This window comes from Orbicella franksi, chromosome 12, assembly GCF_964199315.1.
Source record: "Orbicella franksi chromosome 12, jaOrbFran1.1, whole genome shotgun sequence".
NCBI classification, from domain to species: Eukaryota; Metazoa; Cnidaria; class Anthozoa; order Scleractinia; family Merulinidae; genus Orbicella; species Orbicella franksi.
The window spans coordinates 5,569,608-5,589,601 of record NC_138156.1 but is presented as its reverse complement, the minus strand read 5'-3'; the positions used below and the strand labels follow the sequence as shown (position 1 = coordinate 5,589,601).

Genomic DNA, 19,994 nt, shown 5'->3' with positions numbered 1-19,994 from the left:
AGTTTGTCTTTTTCTGTCATTCTAGCGCTTCAGCAAGCCATTTGATGAATTTGTAACATTCAGTCATCTACTTCCTGTATTGCAGAAGTGCAATGCTTTTGAGTGAAATATCATGATCTAGAGCATTGCATAATTATACCACGCCTTAGCAAATACAGGGGCCAAGACAATCGATGCGACATACATGCAGCACATGATTGGTGGGTATATTTTGCAGGTTGCAGGTTGAAATGACTTGTCTATTTGTGTTGAAATCGAATAAGCCCCAGTATAAAGGCTAACCGCAAGCAACCTAAGCTAATTTAGGCTAACCAGAATGTTATTCAGGCTAACCAAAGTGCTAACTAGACTCACTCAGACTTAAAAGTCGATTTTTCAATTTGCAACCTGCAAAACATACCTGCCTGCGCATGATGTTGTATTCTGATTGGCTGTGTCTTGTGGCATGGTATAAAAACTCACACAGTATGCTTTGGTCATCTGTGCCTTCATTTGTTGCCGTCCAGCTTAGGCTTTAATACTATATGGAGCTGCCACTGGTCCCATGGGGATTTTGAGAATTTTCTGGATGGTTTCAAATTGTATGAAGTATGAGTCCAAAGGAACCGGGTTTTGTGGATTTGAGATGAATACAGAAGAGGATCAAATTTTTTATCAACCATTTTAACAAGATGGATCTTAGCTAACTTGGCAAACAAAATAGACTTCGTGCAGTTATGCAATCGAATGTACCCTTATCATAATTGCTTTGTTGCTAATTGGGGGGAAGTCTATCCGGTGGCGCTTTCTTCTTGTTCTTCTCTAAACTTGCATCTGATCTGACAAGAACTGGCGTACATTGGGCACCCTCCTAAATAAACCCACGTCATCATGTTGACCGGCTTCGAACTTCTAGCAGGCTTCCAGTGTGTGATGCAGGCTAACCTTAAAATGGCTTAAACTAGCTTTGCGAAATAAACTCAAACGAACACTCACCTTTGTGTACAACTACAAGTTACTCCTAAAGCGTATTTTCCATTCACGTATAAACGGTAAGCTTATAAATACAATTTTTACTATTAAAATATATTGGTTGGGTTTCGCCGTCTGCCATCTTAGGTCCCAGACTCCATCGGTATGCATATTTAGAAAACAGTCCTAAGAAAATACGTGCGCTGATTGGTTAAAAATCGTGTTTCTATTTAACATGCAGTCAGATTATTCGCTCTCGATTTCTGTAGCACGATAGTTGACGAGGTCAACTATCACGCAACAGAAATCGAGAGCGAATAATCTAATTGTTTTAGTATAAATCTACTAGTCGTTCGAAACTTTAACTAAATCCTCCTCACAGACACTTCGAAAACGCAAAGAAGCGGCCGTCATTTTGTTTAAAAGGGCACACTGCTACGTTACCAGCTATGCAAGTGAATATATAAAAGATCATATATTTCAATTGCGGAGAGAGATATGAAGACATGATTGATCATCACGCTTAAGTGGTTGTGAAATTAAAGCCTGAAAAAAAATTCAGGCCTGAACGGGAACTGGGAGCTGGTCACGTTGTGAGCTCATCATCTACAGGTATATTGCGAGCTCACAACGTAACCAGCTCCCAGTTGGCTTGATAGCTCGTGAGTCACAACATTTTGACCACTGTGATGACTCGTATCGTTGTCTATAAGAGTACAGACCACGCTAAACCACATTTCGATTTGTTTTTTACCACAATATTAACGTCAAAGAAAACGTTTTTTTTTTTCTTTCAGAGCGCGGGCTGAAAAAGGCATTGCGTGACATATTGACGCGTGAAGCGTTGTCTGGACTCTTTTCGACAACGGCAAATTAGCCAATCAGATTGTGAGATTAGAAGCAATTGTGGTAAAATTTTCTTTCGCAGAAGACTGTCCAACTACTAACAAACTACAAAATCTAAATGCCATTTCGATCGCAAGGAATATATTAATTACAAACTACCTAAATTAAAGAATTTGATATTTCTGACTCGACACTTTCATTTGAAGTGAACGTCAGCTTCGTTAGTCAGTAATTGGTAAGGTCTCTATGGAGACCTAGATGTGAACCGTATGGGATTCCCTCCTTAAGTCTTTAATATACAATGACAGATTACGGCTCTGCCACTGGGAAAAAAGAAGCTAAATATTTAGGTCATAACTACTCAGATGACAGTCTTGCTGGCACCAGAAGAGCGTCTAGACGCAAGATGAATTATATCGAGAGACGAGGGTAACAAGAGAAAGGTACTCATGCGTACAAAGCGGTGTACACGGTGGATACCTATGGCGACTCTTTCAGTGACTTCAAGAGACTGAGCAGTTTTAAGTGTTGTTTTTGGCTCTGCTAAGGGCAAGAACTTCGACGTTTTCAAACAAAATCTGGCGATTTTAGACAAGTTGAACACTGTGTTACTTCAAACCCCTGAAAAACTGAGGCTCGTACACCTTCACAACTGAAGCAACGGCTCTAGTCATTAAATAGTAATACATTAAAAGTACGAAGTCATTCCTTATTTTCATTGACAAATATTAATTTTACAAAAGCAAATTTCTATTATGAGATTGACAGATGAACTCTCAAAGACGGATTCATTTGATCTAACGATCACATTAAGCCAAATTTATATCCAACAATTTAAGCCCTTTATTTACAAACAACCTCCGTATTCACTTTATATGCTATAGGAGCCTCGATGACAACAAAACAATGTATGTTTACGAATAATTTATCTAAATATACTACTTTTTACAGAATTTGTTCAGTCGGGACATCCGCTGTGAATAAGAGACATCTAAGGTTAAGAGAAGTTGACTAGCTAAGTAGACTATTTGTTGAATAAATCTCGTATCGCCTGTCTGTGTCGGCTGAACTCGTTTTCTTGTAACGTGGCTCTCCTCATATGTTCACAGAATTGTTCTTCAGTAAATGAATCGAAGGTTTCTCTCCCTGAAAGACAAATTTTAAAATTAATGAGAAGCTAAAAGTCTTCTGTCCTTGCGTCCTGTTCTTTCTCAAGTTTGGATGAAGAGATAAGAAAAGCCTTCTTTCAGTGAGTATTAAAAAGCCTCCCTGTAGTCCATATAGGATACAGGATAGCAACATGGAATATCTTTATTTTTGGAAACAACAAAAAACAATCAGTGCTTATGGTGTTTCAAGTGCTAACAAAAATCTGTTATCAAAAGAGAGAAACTAGAAATTACTGCATATTGGAAACACCATGATTCAGTATAAAATAATGAAAATGTTCCTGAAATTACCGAACGGGTTACTAGTCCGGCCTTTCGTCCAATCAAATACAACACGACCATCCTGTAAGTTGTCACGTCAACATAACGTCATCAGAATAGGAAAGTTTGCTAAGTAACATCCTAGTTGAAAACCTCGCCTTCAGCCAATGACCAATTCCATCTATGAGCCATGCCTGCAGGGAATCATGGTAGTGGTATTCATCATCTTGGACTGGGGATGTGTTTTGATGAATACAACTACCATGATTCCCTTGAGGGACGTTTCATAGAGAGAATTGGCCAGTTGCAGAGACAGAGTAAAAGGTAAGAGGGTAAATACTAGAGTATCATTTCTTACTTTCTATCGCCAAGGAGCCCGCAAACTCGTAGACAGCAACGGGACGCCGCTCGGACTCGTAAGAGCTCATTTGCTTTGCACCTGTTCAAGAACAATTTAAAAGAAAGAAGGTAATACTTAACACTAGCGTTAGGGAGTTCGTGTTCTCCGAACCACTACTGTGTCAGCTGTTGGTCAAAATTTGAGAAGTACATTGGCTTACGGTCGAATCTTCATCAAAGGCCATCTATCTTTAGCAGAAACGCGCAAACTATTTATATCTTATGAGCTAAAGAACGGTACGATCGACAGATGTCTATATTTACTGTTTTCAACTATACGTGTTTTGGGTCAATTTTTGGCTTACTTAATACTAAAATAATAATAATAATAATAAATTACCATTTATACATGTACTGCAGGCCGACCAAAAGGTAAAAGTAGTGCACGATAAAAATATAACAGCAACGCTGATGTGGTCGAGTTTAAAAATCAAAAAAAGCTAGCTAAAAGAATATCTAAAAGGAATTTACAAAGAAGAGAACTATGGACTACAGGAAAAAAAAAAACGAAACTGTCGGTTATGTGTCCATAACATGTCGGCCGACAGTTAGCAGAAAATGGGAGCCATTGTTCAGTATTGCCGTCAAGATTCTTCTTACCATGAACAGGGTTTCTTGGCCATAAGAACACCCTGAGCACTGATTGCAGATCGCTGTCTTCATGTGTAAACCCATTCATCTGACTTCTTGGACGACATCTTGCTCCTCGAATGATATGGAAGTTATGAGCCACCTCTTCCTCGATTAAATATGATGCGACTTTGTGTATTGTTCTGCAGGCGAAATACAGGGTAACAGAAAGCACAGTCAACATCGGAGCCAATGGGTAACTCCTAACTCTACTAATCAAAACTATAACGAAATTCTCGAACGTGATTGGCTATCAGCAGCCCGATTTGAGCATTAATTGGACAGTGTACGCGGTATGCTTGTAATTGGACAGTACGCGTCATTTTGCGTGCGTTGTTGCGGTGCCCTTTGTTGATTAAACTGCTGTGTTTTTCAGCATTCATAACGACGTTTAATCGTTCAGCGCTCAATCGATGGTTTGTTCGTTTCTCGAATTTTGTCATAGTTTTGATTAATTGGTAACAGGACTTCGCGTCGTCCAATCCAGTCTGTAATCATACTCGTGATTAACAAATCGGACTCCCGATTCGCGGTCGTCCGAATTTGTTAATCACTCGTATGATTACAGACCGAATTGGACTCCACTCAGTCCTATTACCATTATGTATTATGTTGCTTACTAAACAAACAATCAGACGCTCCGTGTTCATATTTTTCCCGCGCATGGCGCTGTTACGCGTTCATTACTTTTCTCGCCCTTGACGCCAGTAACATATCCATATTTCTACACTGAGATCCTATTGGTCCATTGCAGAATTTACCTTTGTTGTGATTGGCCATGGAGATGCTAAAACTTTGCTCTCACAACAATCCAATCTCAAGAAAAAGAAGGAAATCTACTCGATTGCTCTACGCCAGTAAATTCGATACAAGGCTGTAACGTTTCATGTTAAAACGAGGGAGATAGATTGATGTAATTAATGCAAAGTTCTTATTATACGTTTGTTCATAGAAATTGGAACTGCTGTTTAATCAGTGCTTCGATCACTCCCTGTACCATTTGGAAAATTTGTACATTAAAGATGTTTTTAATTTTTTTTTCTTTTTTTACTCTTAAAAAGTTTCACTAATTCCAATTACCAACCTCGCAAGAGAACCAACGTTAGTTTCTGGCGCCAGCTCGAAGACAAACGCTGTTGTTGGGTAATTCTTGACTTCAAAAACGTTCTCACACACAACATCGACCTCCTGTTCATCAAAGAGAGACACAATTATGATTGAAGAATACAACCAACCCTAGAGATAGGCAGTTGTCTGCAGTTTGTTGTTACGAGTAATGGTTATCATACGTTTGTAATAATCAAACTTCCCAAGTGAACATCCTTGAGACTTAAGTCCGTCCACAGACGCTCTATTTTGTCTTGAGTTTGTCGAGATCTCAATCTTCGCGAAATATTAACCCAGCGCGTGGGATACACGCGCTAAAACCCAAGGGGGTGGGGTTGGGGAAAAATAGCTTGTAGCACTGAAAAAAGTTAAACGTCGGTGGACAGACTAGTCCACATCGGAAGTGTCTGTTTCCAACCAGTTCTCGGACGAGGCTGGGACCAAAACCTAGTGACATGCTTAGGAGAGGTCAGCATTACAGGAGGTTTGATCGTACCTGTACTTCACAGTATGCATACAATATTGTGGAGTTGGATGGGAGTAAATAAAGGAATAAAAAGAAACTTAACAATAGCTTGCTTGAAGTGATTGTTTCTTTGGTCCCGTTGTCTTCTCTTACGAGAACTAGTGTGAGCTTAGCGCTAATGTTTTGTAGGACATCATTTGGGTAGAGGTCTTCCCTGCAAATTCATATAGGAGAGGACAACAGGAGCCAAAGCGTTATAGGTAAACGATGCAGTACTCCTTTTTATTACTTCATTTACTCTCATCCAACTCGACTACATTGTAAGCGGTGGTTCAATATTAACTTACTGCTGTTTCAAGATAGGATGGGTACTCACTGTACCAAACATGAAAATGTAAATGGTTCACTGAGGCATGCGCACAAAGGCTGTTGAAACCCACGTGAAATCCTCTGCAAGGAACAAAATGTTTAGTGCAATTAGCTTGTGGTAAGGTAATCACAGTACACTGCAATTTACAAAGAATTGTGAACCATCAAGTGATGGCCCACATAATGGCTGTGTGAAGAGTAGATAGAGTGCAACAAAAATGTTCGAAGGGTGCAAGATGGCTGTGTGGTTCCAAAAGAAGATAATTATAATTCTACTGAGACTAACCCTAACCCCAAATCCTAACCCAAAAGTGTAACGAATCAAATAAGACTTGACAAAGTTATTTGCTGCAGATCTTCAAGAACCCTAATATGTCATGCCAGTGTTACACTCTACTCAATCTCGCACAGGAACTACTACAAAACTACAATGACAACACGTTTTTCTCATCGATCCTCGTTTCGTTTTCAATCTCTCCAACGCGTGGGATTTTCGATCCCATAATAATAAGTAACCTGGGGCTAGGCCCAGTCCCTCACGTTCTACTTGTAACACACTCCCCTCCAACAGAAATGTCGTCCCGACATTATAACAGGAAATACAAAACCAAAAAGAACAATGGTTAGGAGGGAGCGTCAGTTCTCATCATGTTTCAAACTGAATACTTATTGTGGCAGTTCCATTATCCGCAGGTTTTGTCTTTAACAGTTTGTAACTAGAGGGAAAATCCAACACAAATTTCTCTTATGAGTTAAGTCACAGAAGGCGAGCAACAGGTCTGCTTGTCCATGGTTAATACTCGGAGTAATCAGTTGTGACTTCAGGAGTGTTCATTACTGGTTTGTCCATATGGGCTGTGGTATATACTGCAGCTGTGGAATAAATGGGATGTGCGGGGTGCAGTGAACACACCGGCAGTGAGGTACAAGCCAGTTGGCCATGACTTGGTAGGGAAGTATCACCTGAGGGCATTGAATTGCGTTTACTACTGGGTTTAAACGTTGGTACTCGGGTACCCCCATCTGACTGTAAGTCAGAATCCGAGGGGGTCGTCTCTCCCTTATAGGTCGCGTAGCTCCCTCTAGGTGTTCCTCTGAATCTGAATTGTCACTTTCCTCAGGGGCCATATCAGTCACATCTAGAACGGATGAATTTGGCACTGATGAGTCACCAGTGTCCACTTGTGGGTCAGGTTGGTCCCTGGTATCTGACATAGTGGCACAATCTTCATTATCACAGTGGTCCTGTGGGTCCATAGGAGGGGTGTCTACTTCCGCCGGAAAGGCTATTTCATGGGTGATTGGAGAGGACAGTGTGTTCATCTCATACTCATCATCGGAACTCTCTCCAATGTCTTCAGGCTGAGGTGGCACTCTAGGTCTTAGTTGGGTGGTCTTGGATGATGCTCTCGTTGGTTTAGGCAGTGGTAAAGCATCACAAAGAAGTAGCAAGTTACGGTGTAACACTCGTTGTTTCCCACGGCCAAGTTCTGGCTTTACTCGATAGACTGGACTATCAGATATGCGTTCCTCAACTACATAAATTTGCTCTTCCCAGTGTGAACGGAGCTTTCCAGGTCCTCCCCTTTCTGAAAGGTTTCTAACAAGTACGCGGTCGCCGGGGAATAGGACTGCTGCGGAAGCCTTCTTGTCGTAATACACTTTACTCCTGGCTGACGATTTCTGGGTGTTCCTAGATGCTAGGTCGTAGGCCCGTCTCATATCTGCTTGCCACGTCTTTACATAGTCCTGGTAATCACCCTGTTGAAGGTCGTTGTCTAGGTCAAACAGCAAATCAACTGGTAATCGTGGGGAACGGCCAAACATCAGGTAAAATGGCGAGAACCCAGTCGTTTCGTGTCTTGTGCAGTTGTACGCATGTATAAGCTTGTTTAAGGAATCTTTCCAGTTCGATTTCTTTTCCTCCGGGAGGGTCCTTAGCATCGAGAGTAACGTTCGGTTCATGCGTTCTACCTGGCCATTGCCCTGTGGGTGGTATAGAGTGGTTCGCGAGCTGGCAACTCCACTGAGACGTTCTAGGTTGTGGAACAATTTGTTTTCAAACTCACCACCTTGGTCGTGATGTATTCGTGCTGGGAAACCGAACCTTGGGATAAACTCATTGTAGATCTTCTCAGCAGCAGTGCGGGCCGTCTTGTTGCGCGTTGCAAAGGCTTGGGCATATTTGGTAAAGTTATCAACAATCAGCAGTACATATTCATATCCACCTTTGCTCTTGTCCAGATGCAGAAAATCAATGGAAACTACTTCAAAGGGTGCTGATGTCATCAGGTGCATCATAGGTGCTTTCGTGACTGTGTTTGGTTTCTTCTGTTTGATGCATCTGCAACGTTGTGTCACAAAATACTCTATGTCACGGTACATATGTGGCCAGTAGAAGCGGGACCTTGCAAGTTCTGCGACTCTCTCCACTCCAAGGTGTCCCATCTCTGTGTGTAGTTCTTTAAGTACCACTGGGATGAAGTTGTGTGGCAGAACTAATTGTATCTTAGAGCTTGTTCTTCGTCGCAGGATACCATGTTCATCAACTTCCAGTTTCTTCCATTCTCTCATAAGGTTGGTAACTCCATGGGGTTCATTCTTCAGTTGGCCACCACCCGGTTTGATCCCGTGTGTCTTGTAGTAAAGCACGCGGCATATAGCACTATCCGAGTGCTGTGCCTCCTTGATTTCACTAGGGCTGAAGGGTCTTAGATTCAGATCCTTTAATGTCGGTTCAGGAGTTGTCAAGTCTGCGGCAATTGCCGTAACCCATGGGATTGTGCCTTTTGCCTGTTCCCTTACTGCTTCCACGGTTGCTTCAAGGACATCTTTGGGTACTTCCTCTGTACAATCGCTCATATACTTGTCTATGTCCAATGGGATTCTTGACAGAACATCCGCGTCAACATTAGTCTTGCCCGGTCGGTACTTGATTGTAAAGTTATAATCCGCTAACTCGGCCACCCACCGATGCCCCGTGGCATTCAACTTTGCTGATGACATCACATACGTTAACGGGTTATTGTCAGTGAAAACAGCGAAGGATGGAGCATAGAATAAGTAATCCCTGAATTTGTCAGTAATTGCCCACTTTAGGGCCAAGAATTCTAACTTTCCTGAGTGCAAGTGGTAGTTCCGTTCCGCCGGCGTCAATGTCCTTGAGCCATAGCCAACAACTGTCAATTTCCCCCCTTGTTCTTGGTAGAGCACCGCCCCAAGTCCTTCGCTTGAGGCATCCGTGTGCAGTACAAATGGTCGTTCAAAGTCAGGGTAAGCCATTACCCCTGGCTGCATAAGAAGTTCAATTAGGAAGTTTAATCGCTCTTGGTGTCTTTCATTCCACGGGATTTTGTGATTTGATGACGATTGTCCTTTCGATGTCGGCAACGTCCACTTGGGGTGCTCTTTCTGTCCTTTAGCTCTGCTGGGCTGGTCACTGCATTCTTTAACTGAAAGTAGGTCATAAAGGGGTTTGGCTAATCTGGAGAAGTCGCGAATATATTGGCGGTAATAGCTTATGAAACCCAGGAGTTTGCGCAATTCACCAACAGTTCTTGGTTTAGTTTCCTTAAGGGCTGCCACTGCTGCAACGTCTGCTGAGTCCATCGTGTAGCCATCTGCTGAGACTATTCTGCCTAAGTAACGAACACGGGGCTTAAACAACTCACATTTCTTTGGCTTCAACTTGATACCATACTCCTGCAAACGTTTAAGTACCTTTCGCACATTGTCTACATGCTCAGAAAATGTTCTACTGTACACCAGGACATCATCAAGATATGGAATACATATTTCATCGCGGAGACCTTCTAGGCATTTCTCCATGTACCTCTGGTAAGCTGCCGGTGCATTTTTAAGGCCAAAAGGAATCCGGTTCCACTGGTATAAACCCCAGGGGGTGATGAACGCTGTTAGATGTCGGTGTTCTTCTGCTACGAATCCTTGATGATATGCCTTTCCTTGGTCTAACACTGAAAAGTAAGTGTTCCCACTGAGACTATTCAGGATGTCTTGGATGCGAGGGATGGGCTGGCGGTCATCCTCAGTTTTGCTGTTTAACTGCCTATAGTCAACACATAGTCTCAGACTGCCGTCTTTTTTTCTCACACACACCACTGGGGAAGAGTAGGGTGACTTTGAGTTGCTTATCCAACCACGATTGATCATATCCTGCAAGTGTGACTTTACCTCTTCGTACAAGGGCTTTGGAATTGAATTGTATGTTTTTTGTACTGGGACGTCATCTCTCAGGTTGATTTCCAATTTCAAATGTTCGGCACATCCAATGTCACCATCATCTATAGCGAAGGCCCCGGATTCTTCCCTCAACATCTCCTTGACAATCACCCGTTGCTCACTTGACAAATGGCTCAAGTCAACTGGGGGAGTCCACTTTGCTTTACTTTGTTCGGGCTGACTTGGCTCCCACTCATAACTGGTTGCCTCACTCCAAGTTTCACCTTCCTCTTTCTCTTGTTTCTGTTCAGCTTCGACTGGCAGTGGCGTGACGGACTGCACTAACTGTATAGTGCCCAGTTCTGTCCGCCTACGTAAGGTCATCTCTCGTTCGGTGTTGTTGCATACTGGAACATACATTCGGCTCGAAGACCTCGGGGAGATTCGGTGGAGACAGCCCTGAACTTCTAGCCCCTCAGGCCACGCCCCTTCCTCTTTGGGCTCAAACACAACAGGCAAATCTTCTTCTAATAGTCCAAAGTGTACCTGACATTTGACTCTCACAGTCTCTCCTGGTGGGACACGTATGTCTTGTCTGCCGACTCTGAGCATACCGGTGTCAGCTTCATCATCCATACTTTGGATGAAATTAACCAGCGCTCTTGCTTCGCCCTCTTTCTCAGATGGGAACGAGTCATTCACTATTCGGGGCAATAGGCTGGTTGTGTTGGGGCTACTACTCCTCTTAATGACCTCTTCAATGACATTAAAGCCGATGATGGGATACTCCTGATTATCTTCACTTCCTATTAGTATGGGTACTGTCAATGGCTCCGAGTACCCGTCCTCCCCAACCAACTGGAACTCTACCTCAATCCAGCCATCATATGCGATTTTTGTACCGTTCACGGCCTGGAGATTTAATCCATCTTCCCCCAATAACTCGCTTATGTCTCTTACTGGCTCGTTTGGTAGGTTAATTTCTTTCCAATGTTTGGACACAACACAAACTTGAGCTCTGGTATCCCACAGGGCATCCACCTTTTCCCCTTGAATCAAGCAGGAAACCACACATTTTCTTCCCACTAATTTGGTGAGTTTAGAGCGTTGTCTCGGGGTTAGGTGGGAACTGAACGACGTTTTCAATGTTTCAACACTTGCCCTTTCCCTCAGTTCAACTTCGCTAATGGCTTGACATAGTTTCTTATGCTTCTCCCAATGTTCCCTTTGACAAACTTTTGAACAATAGTGGCTAGTATGGCACTGTGAACACCGCAAGTATTGATGTGCCCAATCCTCCCTCTTTCCACAGTTCATGCATTGTTGGGACTGCTCATGAATCGGGGGGGCTGCTCCTTGTCCCGTGGGGGCAACCCTTGTCTGTTTCCCTGGGGGCTTGCTGAGTTATAGCCCCTTCGGCTTGACCTTAGGCATTGGTAACTGAAGTGGCCGACATCACCACAGTTGAAACAATGGTTGCAACGGAAACCCCTTCCTTGTCTTTCACAATTCCAGCACCCTCTAGGGCGAACCCTCCCTTGCTCTACAGGGTTGTACTGTGGGTGAGGGCTAGCGCGGCTTTGTTGTTCCATGCCCTCCCGGATAGCAGCCAATTCCGCTTTCAACTCTCTAACTTCAGTAAGAAGGTTAACTTTTGGTGGCTTTTCTGGGGTTTTACCTTCAACTGAGGCATGGCTGTCGTCATGGGTGGCCAATTGAGCTACAAGCTGTGTGGGGGTTCGGTTTGTGAGCTGGTCATGACGGGAACCAAGCTTCTGCATTCTTTCTGTTTCATTACTAACTGCTGCATTCAATTTCTCAAAAAGTTCTTCATCTTCCACTTGGGTGTTTTGCAGGCATGGTTTTATCTCCATTTTAATGTTATCATTCCGTAACCCAGTTAATAATGAATGCAGAAACATGCACTGTACCAGCTTTGGGTCATACTTCAAATCAGATCCTGCTTCTTGAGATGCAAACAGTACTTTCTGCTTTAGATCAAGGAGGCGAACAAGAAAGTCCTGAGGGGTCTCCCCAGCTTCCTGTACTGCCGAACTGAGCAGCTGATACATTTCCGTAGCCCCCCTTTCTTGGTAATGTGACCGGAGTATTTTACGTAATCTGGCAAGATCTAGATCGGGCTTACCTTCCAAGTAGCTCCTCAATCTAAGGCCTGGATTGATGGCTCGAATAACGGCCTCGACAATTTCTTCTTCTTTATAGCCCCGTTTCAATCCAGCGTTAATTTGGTGAGCAAGACTGGTAAAGCTCAAGCGATCTTTCTGACGTGAATCTCCAATCTGTCCCGATATTTTAAATTCCTTCCTGAACGGTGGAATCGCTGTGGTTTCTTTAGGCGTAACTGCATTTGTGCTTGACTTGACAGCAGACTTCTGATCCACATGTTCGGTTTTCACACCACCCTCTTGTTCACTCTTCGCGTCCTTCGTTGCCGGTTTCTTTTCTTTAATTGTTTCTCTGAGATTCGTTAGTGCTTCAGTTCCGAGTTCTTCGGCGTCTAAATATTTCGTTAGGATTTGTATTAACGCCAGACGTCCCGTATCCGTCTCTTTAACTTCGATATGTAGCCCCGCACAGATTTCTCGAAGACTCGCTTCGCTAAGCTGACAAATTGCTGTTCTCACCTCTATCTGAATCTCTTCGACGACTTCTATAGACATTTCGATCGTTTCTTTGTCACGTCGGGGTCACCAAATGTTACACTCTACTCAATCTCGCACAGGAACTACTACAAAACTACAATGACAACACGTTTTTCTCATCGATCCTCGTTTCGTTTTCATTCTCTCCAACGCGTGGGATTTTCGATCCCATAATAATAAGTAACCTGGGGCTAGGCCCAGTCCCTCACGTTCTACTTGTAACACCAGCATTTTGTGCAGTGCACTACAATGTGACTGGCCCTTTTAATTTGGGAAACATTCTCACTGGTTATTTTAATCTTTACAACTCAGTGGTTGGGGGAGGGGGGGAGGGAACTCTTAGGGGCATGATTGCAAGAAGCACAAAAACCTTGACTCACTTCTATCATTAAATTGCAGCCAAATTGTGGCTATTTTAGTACAAGAAATAAACTTACAATAAGGTACATTACTGTACATTTAATGGCTAATACTGAAGATGACTTCTAAGTTTCAATTTGTTACCTGTGGTTACTTAGCATAGATGTCTCTAGAGCCAGCAACAATGCTTCCTCAGTAAGAACCTGCATGTATTGAATAAATTCAAAATTTAGAAAACTAAAAATCTCATTTTTAACTGAAAAGCATATTTATGTAGGATTCACCTGTAATTTATATCCAAATTTACACTCTTTTTTTTGTTGTTGTCAGTTGTACAATAAATTATGTTGTTCTGTTGCTGTTTTTGCTTTTCTGTTTTGTTTTGTTTTTATTTCTTTTTCTTTTTCTTCTTTTTTTTTCTTCTTTTGTTTTGCTTTCTCTATAACCACTTTGTTTTTTTTTTGCTTGCTTTCTCTTTACTATAACATGGACTAACAATCAATCTGCCTGAATGGAAGTTTTAAACATCATTTGATTCACACTTCAAAAGACCTCATCCTGACTTGGCTTGCCAAGACTGTGTTTCAGCTATTGTAAATGGACTCAATAAAGCAGGATCAAGATGGTCAGTGTGATCAAAGATATTTAATATTTTTTTGTATACTGTCTTTTAAGTTACAACTTTCATGTCTGCAAATCATGATGTCTTGTTCAATCCCAGATCTTTTTCACACCTTGAAACTTCCAGGCAGTTGTCTACCCCAAACACAATGCACAATTCAGGGCTGTCATTAAGGGCCATAACCCGTAACACCTATTATGGCTGAGTATGCTTGATTTACTCTTTATAATACGGGTTAAATTGCCCGTTGTTGATTAAAGAATTCACCCACAAAGTAACAAGTTTGTTATGGGTGTGGAGAACACGGCTAAAGGAGACTCAAAATGCAATGACAATTGCATTTCGCATAATGAATAATACCTGAGGAAGCCATGAACTGACACTTGGCACCAACAAAGAATGTCCATATTCCATAGGACTGGCATTTATCATCATAAGATGGCAATCATCTTCTGAAGTGGCTGCTGCTGGTGTGTGCTTTGGACAAAGTTCAAACAACACCTGTGGACAAAAACAGACAATACTGTATATCATTGAGAGCATCTGTTAACTTAGTAAACATGATTTTCTTGGGAGACACTCTGTGATCTACCTAAAAAAAATGTTTTCAAAGCAATCTAATCCAAACAGGAGTTCAATCAACAGGTAAGATTCTGCTAACTGGTCATTGCTCAACCATTAAGGTTTCACCTACAAGCACCCGGCCAACTGGTGTACAACAGGTCTCAGGTGCAACTAGTGCCAACAGAACTCAATTTAGCCTAGTGCAAAGCCACCCACTCTAGAGTTGGTGGCTGTACCCAGCCATCTGAGATTTTATTCCGCTGAACAGAGTTCATGTATGCAGCTCACGTCACTCACACACTCAGTAGCTGATAAAACAATGTTTAACATGCACATATTCAATGTTTTGATATTAGTGTATTCTAGGTACCAAACTTAACACTTACATGTACTACCGTCAGTGTTACAATATACAAAGCCAAAAGAATTGACCTTATGAAACATATCATAAAAATGATAAAATTGTCAACAGGTTAGAATACAAGTATTTTCCATACCTCTCTGCTGTGTACTTTGGTGAAGTTAAATTTTTCTGAATTGAATGGCTGGGAAATGCTGCTGATTGCTTCAGGCTGCCTTCGTTTGTTGAATCTCATTTCATTTAACTAGGAGAAACAATTTATTTTGCACATTCAACAATATTTATCATTTAATATCAATTAATAATTTTTCACATTACTTTTGAAAGAAATCTGCTTGTTTAAATCAGATAAATTCCTTACTTCAGTCTGTACAAAAGCATACACTGTATATTTGAATGACTTGTTATCACAGCAAGCTTTTAGCCAGATGGGCATCCAGGCATCCTGTGGATGGCCACTTGTCATTTTATTTTAATTCATATGTTGTCTCATAAATTGTTCATTTGAGTAAGCCCTGTAGCACATTTGAACTCCCACTTTTCAAATCCTAGCTAAAATCCTGCATCACAGTAATTGTTAAAATAATGTTGCATTTAATATTTTTCTTTATGCTACATGGGTGGCTTAAAAAAACCTGGTACCACTTTGTCATCAAATCACACAGAAGTAAAATCAAAAGCAATCATGACTTGCTCACACACAATTTCCCATGCTTCCACATAAATCTACCAACATGGAGGGTTTTAAAGTTACTACATTGTCATTTTCCAGCTCAAAAGAAAGATTTGGTCGTATTTACTTGAACAAACAGTCGGTATTTTCCAGGCACAACTCTTCCTTCCACTTGATGCAATTTGTAAGCAAAACAACCAGCATCTACAGCAGCATCCCATCTTTCTTGAAGCTCCTTGTCAAACTATATACAGTATCCCAATTAAAAAACAGAAGAATTGTAATGATTTAGAAATTTAACTTTTGCAGACAACCATGCCATGTTGGATTCCCATTATTTCATACACGTACCTGCTATTTCAGGGAATCAGGATAATGATTACAGAATCAGAATATACAAAGTCCTAGACTGTTAAAACCATAATTTACAGCATGTAATTAGTACTGTGGAGGCACGGTGGCCTCATGGTTAGTGCTCTTGACTTTGGATCGAGCGGACTGGGTTTGAGCCCTGGCCGGGGACATTGTGTTGTGTTCCTGGGCAAGATACTTTACTCTCACAGTGCCTCTACTCTCTCCACCTAGGTGTATAAATGGGTACTGACAAATTTAATGCTTGGGGTAACCCTGCAATGGACTAGCATCTCATCGAGGGGGAAGAAGAAATACTCCTAGTCGCTTCATGCTACAGAAACCGAGGTATGCTTTGGCCTGATGGGCCACTTGGCTCGTATGCAGACTTTACCTAATGAGTTCTGAAAACAGCTGAGAAGTTTCACAATCAGTATACCTTGCTTAGCTCCTGTTTATGTTGTCCATCTTCACTACAATGCCAATGTCTGGGCCATTTGAAATCCTCTGATGTGTAATAGTATTTTTGAGGCTGTAATGCAAGCTTTGTGGCTGACATGACTCACTGTAGCAGTTTGTAAATCTTATACTCAGTATTTAACACTCATATCAAAGTCTGTATTGAGCTGACTGCCCCTGAAATGAAGCAATGTTCCATCTGTTAGAATTTTAAACATTGGGGCAAAATTCTCCCTACAAGTGTGTGCCTTCCCTCTACAATGACAACTTAAAACTGTATTTCTATAGACAGGAGAGGTACTAACAAAAATTTGGGAACAGTGAACCGTAGAGAGCAAAGCCAGGGCAATAACTACATGTATACATGTAACAAGATCACGGCTGCTTCTAAGAACAGTCTGTATGATGAGGACCTACAGTGTAACACAGGTTTTGGGGAGCAAGGGGATATCATCGTGTGATCATAATTTATTTCATCGCAACCCGGAGAAGGAAAAAAAATTTAAACCGTTCACTATCAGGAAACCCCCTAGCCACCTACCCCCCTACCCCCTGGAAGCCTCAATAATGCAATTATTTTTTCTGCTACCGTCATCGATGGAATTAAATATTCCCTAGTTCAAATATAGGAAAGAAAAGCACAAATGCAGCATAAAGATAAGTTCAATAGATCCATCAATACATAGTTCACTGCCCTTACATGTAGCTTAATAAAACTTTTCGATAAACGGACACGTCACAACGTTGTTCACTTGCACAATATTAGGAGGAAAGGGCCGTTACTCTTACCGTGAAGCTTGTTATCCTTCATAACTGAACAGAGGAGGCTTAGGTCGAAGATGAGGTATTCAAGTGGACATTATTTATAGAAAAAAAGACCGTTCAATTACCAGTTACCGGCGCTACCAAGACATTTTACCGGCATTTTTGTTATTCTCGTTCTGCACGGTTACTAAGCTCTAAAGTAGTACGTCATGTATGCGTTAATTTGTATGCCTTGATTTTCTTTTTTGCTTCGTCCTCAGGCCTTCCTCCTTGCTCTCCGCTCCTGCGCTGGGGTTTATCAAGCCATAGTATTCCCTGATTTTCCGTCCTTCAATAACAAAATTTATAATGCTGACTTGGGACAAGGCAAGCCCAGATAACTTCCAAACAAATCCAGGTTTTGATCAATGATGGTTTCTTAAAACATAAACAAGCGAATATTAAAGTTAAAAGCCGACGTTTCGGCGTCATCGTGACACCATTCTCAAGGCAAAGTGAATAAATTAATGCCAAGATTTGATTTCTATACTTTACAGTCTGTACGAATTAGCATAATAACAAAGGATCACAAGCTCTTCAAGTGAATACCTTTACACCAATCGAGTCCGTTTGTACGTTTAGGGATGGTTTAAGTTTTCTTATAAAAAGCACCTCAAATTTGTTCGAGCATTTAGTAAGCACGTGAAATTGCAATTTGGGGTGGGGTAGTTTTATGCTACAGAAACCAGAGATAAACGCCGGCCCGATGGGCTACTTGGCTCGTATGCAGACCTCATACACATATATCCAGAACGAAAAATATCGTACACTGTATATGGGGCCGGTAAAGTAATGTTCCACCACAGAAGTATTGACCCCAGTCCCCGCATGGTCCTCGTCTGCAAGAAGCCCCTCAAGGGGAGAAGACAGGAACTAGGCATACAGGACCATGCTACAATAAATTTTAAATTCCTGATACGTGATACCCTAGGCGGTGACTCGTCCTTTGTTGATAATGCTTTGTTAAACATGATGTCAAGTTACAGTTGCACAAATTGAACATTGTTAATTACAACCTATAGTTTGTTTACCATTGGAATAAACCAAATTGTTGACTGTAGAATTTTCCAATTTCCTGCAGCGGCTCAATGCAGTAATGGCACAAAAACATATGCTGGCCACATACAAGGACTTGATTAATTCAGTTAAACAAGAATGTGTCTGGATTTGCATTGAAAACTGCTTCAATTTATTATAGTGGTCCATAGTGATTAGATAATTAGTTTCTCCTCTCGTTTTTTTACGGCCGTCGATCCTTTTGGTCAGCAGCTTCCGACTACATTACAAGTAAGAGTCCAAATTTACAAGTTACGAGAATGGAGAGAATTACTATTTTGGAAGTGAGCAAAACAGAAAGCCACAGAAATAAAGTAAGAAAAATTGTCGACGGTCGGGCCACTCTAACGTAACGCTTTTTTTTTTCAATAATTGGAAAGATTTATTAATCTTATTGCGGTAGAAATGAAATTACATATAATGTTGACTGAAGAAGAGCACTTGCTTTTATGTAAATACAAAGTTGAATATTCAATTGCAAAGTATTTCTTGGTTACTGAATGAATAAGCCCATGTCTTCGAGGAAAGACTAAATTATATAAACGTGCAAGCAGAAAAGCCAGAAAATGCGACATTTTGTAAAAGCGAACTAAAACATTGCCACATTATACACAATTACGCAAACCTACTCCAAAAAAAATTAAAATTTTATAGAGCAAACTGACGGTAATTTTTACCAAAATCGAGACTTATACAAGTGATTGTATTAAAAGTAGAAAAATGGTAGTGTTAGGTCTTGATCGATAGAGTTTTAAATAAAGAACAACCACAAAAGTTCTAAATACTGAAGCTTGTTCCAGTATGTATGTCACAGTCAGCAGGCGGGCAGTGAGCCAAACTGCAGAACTTTGAATGACACTACTTATTTACCTGCCGCCACCGCACCAGACAGAAACAAGTTTGCAATATTACCATAGACGACTTAGTCTGGCTTGTTACACCGTTTTCTCGGAAAAACTGCGAAATTGAGATTTTCCAACTTAGGTGACTAAGAAAGTCCTTGGGAATGGAAGTTTAGAAACCGCTTTTAAATAAGTCATCATTTTGGACTGAGAAGTGGTCAATGAAAATGTAAATAACTTGGCCCCGCGCCATGCGGGTCCTTTAAAGTTCATATTTAACCCTTTTCTCTGCGGAGGAAATGTTAAGCTGCGTCTCGTTTTTGTGGCTAGTGCGTTGTTCTCCCCGCTTGTGTTTTATTCCATTCAAACAAAAGAAAATGAATGGTCATTGAAACAGAACTGGGAAAATTAATGTGACGAAACGCCATTGTTGTGTTTGACCACATTTACCAGGTCTGCATGTTTCGTATAAAAGGCATGGCCAACTACGCTAATGAAATTCTTTCTCACGCAAGTCGATTGGAAAACTTTATTTGCAATTGTATAAATTTGTAGCGACAACTTTACAAAGCAAACAACGGATTTCTTGTGGTTTAATTCTAGATTATTGCCACTTGAGAAAATGAAACACCAACGTATCATCTCGTCTTGACAAGGAGGTAGTTTGCCTACCTTGAAGTGGTGTCTCAATCGTAATTTTAACACTCGCCAATACCTTGCATCTTCTAGAAAAGCTAGCCAAAAGACGCTCGCCTTTCTTCAAAGATTTAACTCAAAAAAAATTCGCATCGTGCTTGGGCGCAGTCCGCTTTAAACATCTCTTGGAATGTTCAATACTTATCGGCTAATGGTTGAAAAAAAT

The 19,994-nt window shown here is 41.3% G+C and overlaps 1 protein-coding gene across 1 annotated transcript; it reads right to left on the bottom strand.

Annotated features, from left to right (window-relative positions):
- Window positions 1-2,606: 2,606 nt before the first annotated feature.
- LOC145462712 (GDP-D-glucose phosphorylase 1-like) lies at window positions 2,607-17,449 on the bottom strand. The gene is made up of 11 exons (XM_081446296.1): window positions 17,220-17,449; window positions 16,411-16,607; window positions 15,748-15,864; window positions 15,084-15,191; window positions 14,383-14,523; window positions 13,545-13,603; window positions 6,177-6,279; window positions 5,341-5,444; window positions 4,227-4,399; window positions 3,586-3,666; window positions 2,607-2,943 (listed from the first exon to the last, which is right to left on the bottom strand). Exons 2-11 carry the CDS (start codon window positions 16,528-16,530, stop codon window positions 2,822-2,824), a joined length of 1,128 nt encoding a protein of 375 aa, XP_081302422.1. The 5' UTR covers window positions 16,531-16,607; window positions 17,220-17,449; the 3' UTR covers window positions 2,607-2,821.
- Window positions 17,450-19,994: the final 2,545 nt, after the last annotated feature.

Excerpts from the sequence above, each read along its gene's own strand:
- LOC145462712 (XM_081446296.1), bottom strand. The coding sequence starts at position 16,530 with ATGTCAGCCACAAAGCTTGCATTACAGCCTCAAAAATACTATTACACA. Across the intron at positions 14,524-15,083 it reads CCAAAGTACACAGCAGAGAG|GTGTTGTTTGAACTTTGTCC; the intron begins GTATGGAAAATA and ends TTTTGTCCACAG. Across the intron at positions 2,944-3,585 it reads GGGCTCCTTGGCGATAGAAA|GGAGAGAAACCTTCGATTCA; the intron begins GTAAGAAATGAT and ends TTTGTCTTTCAG.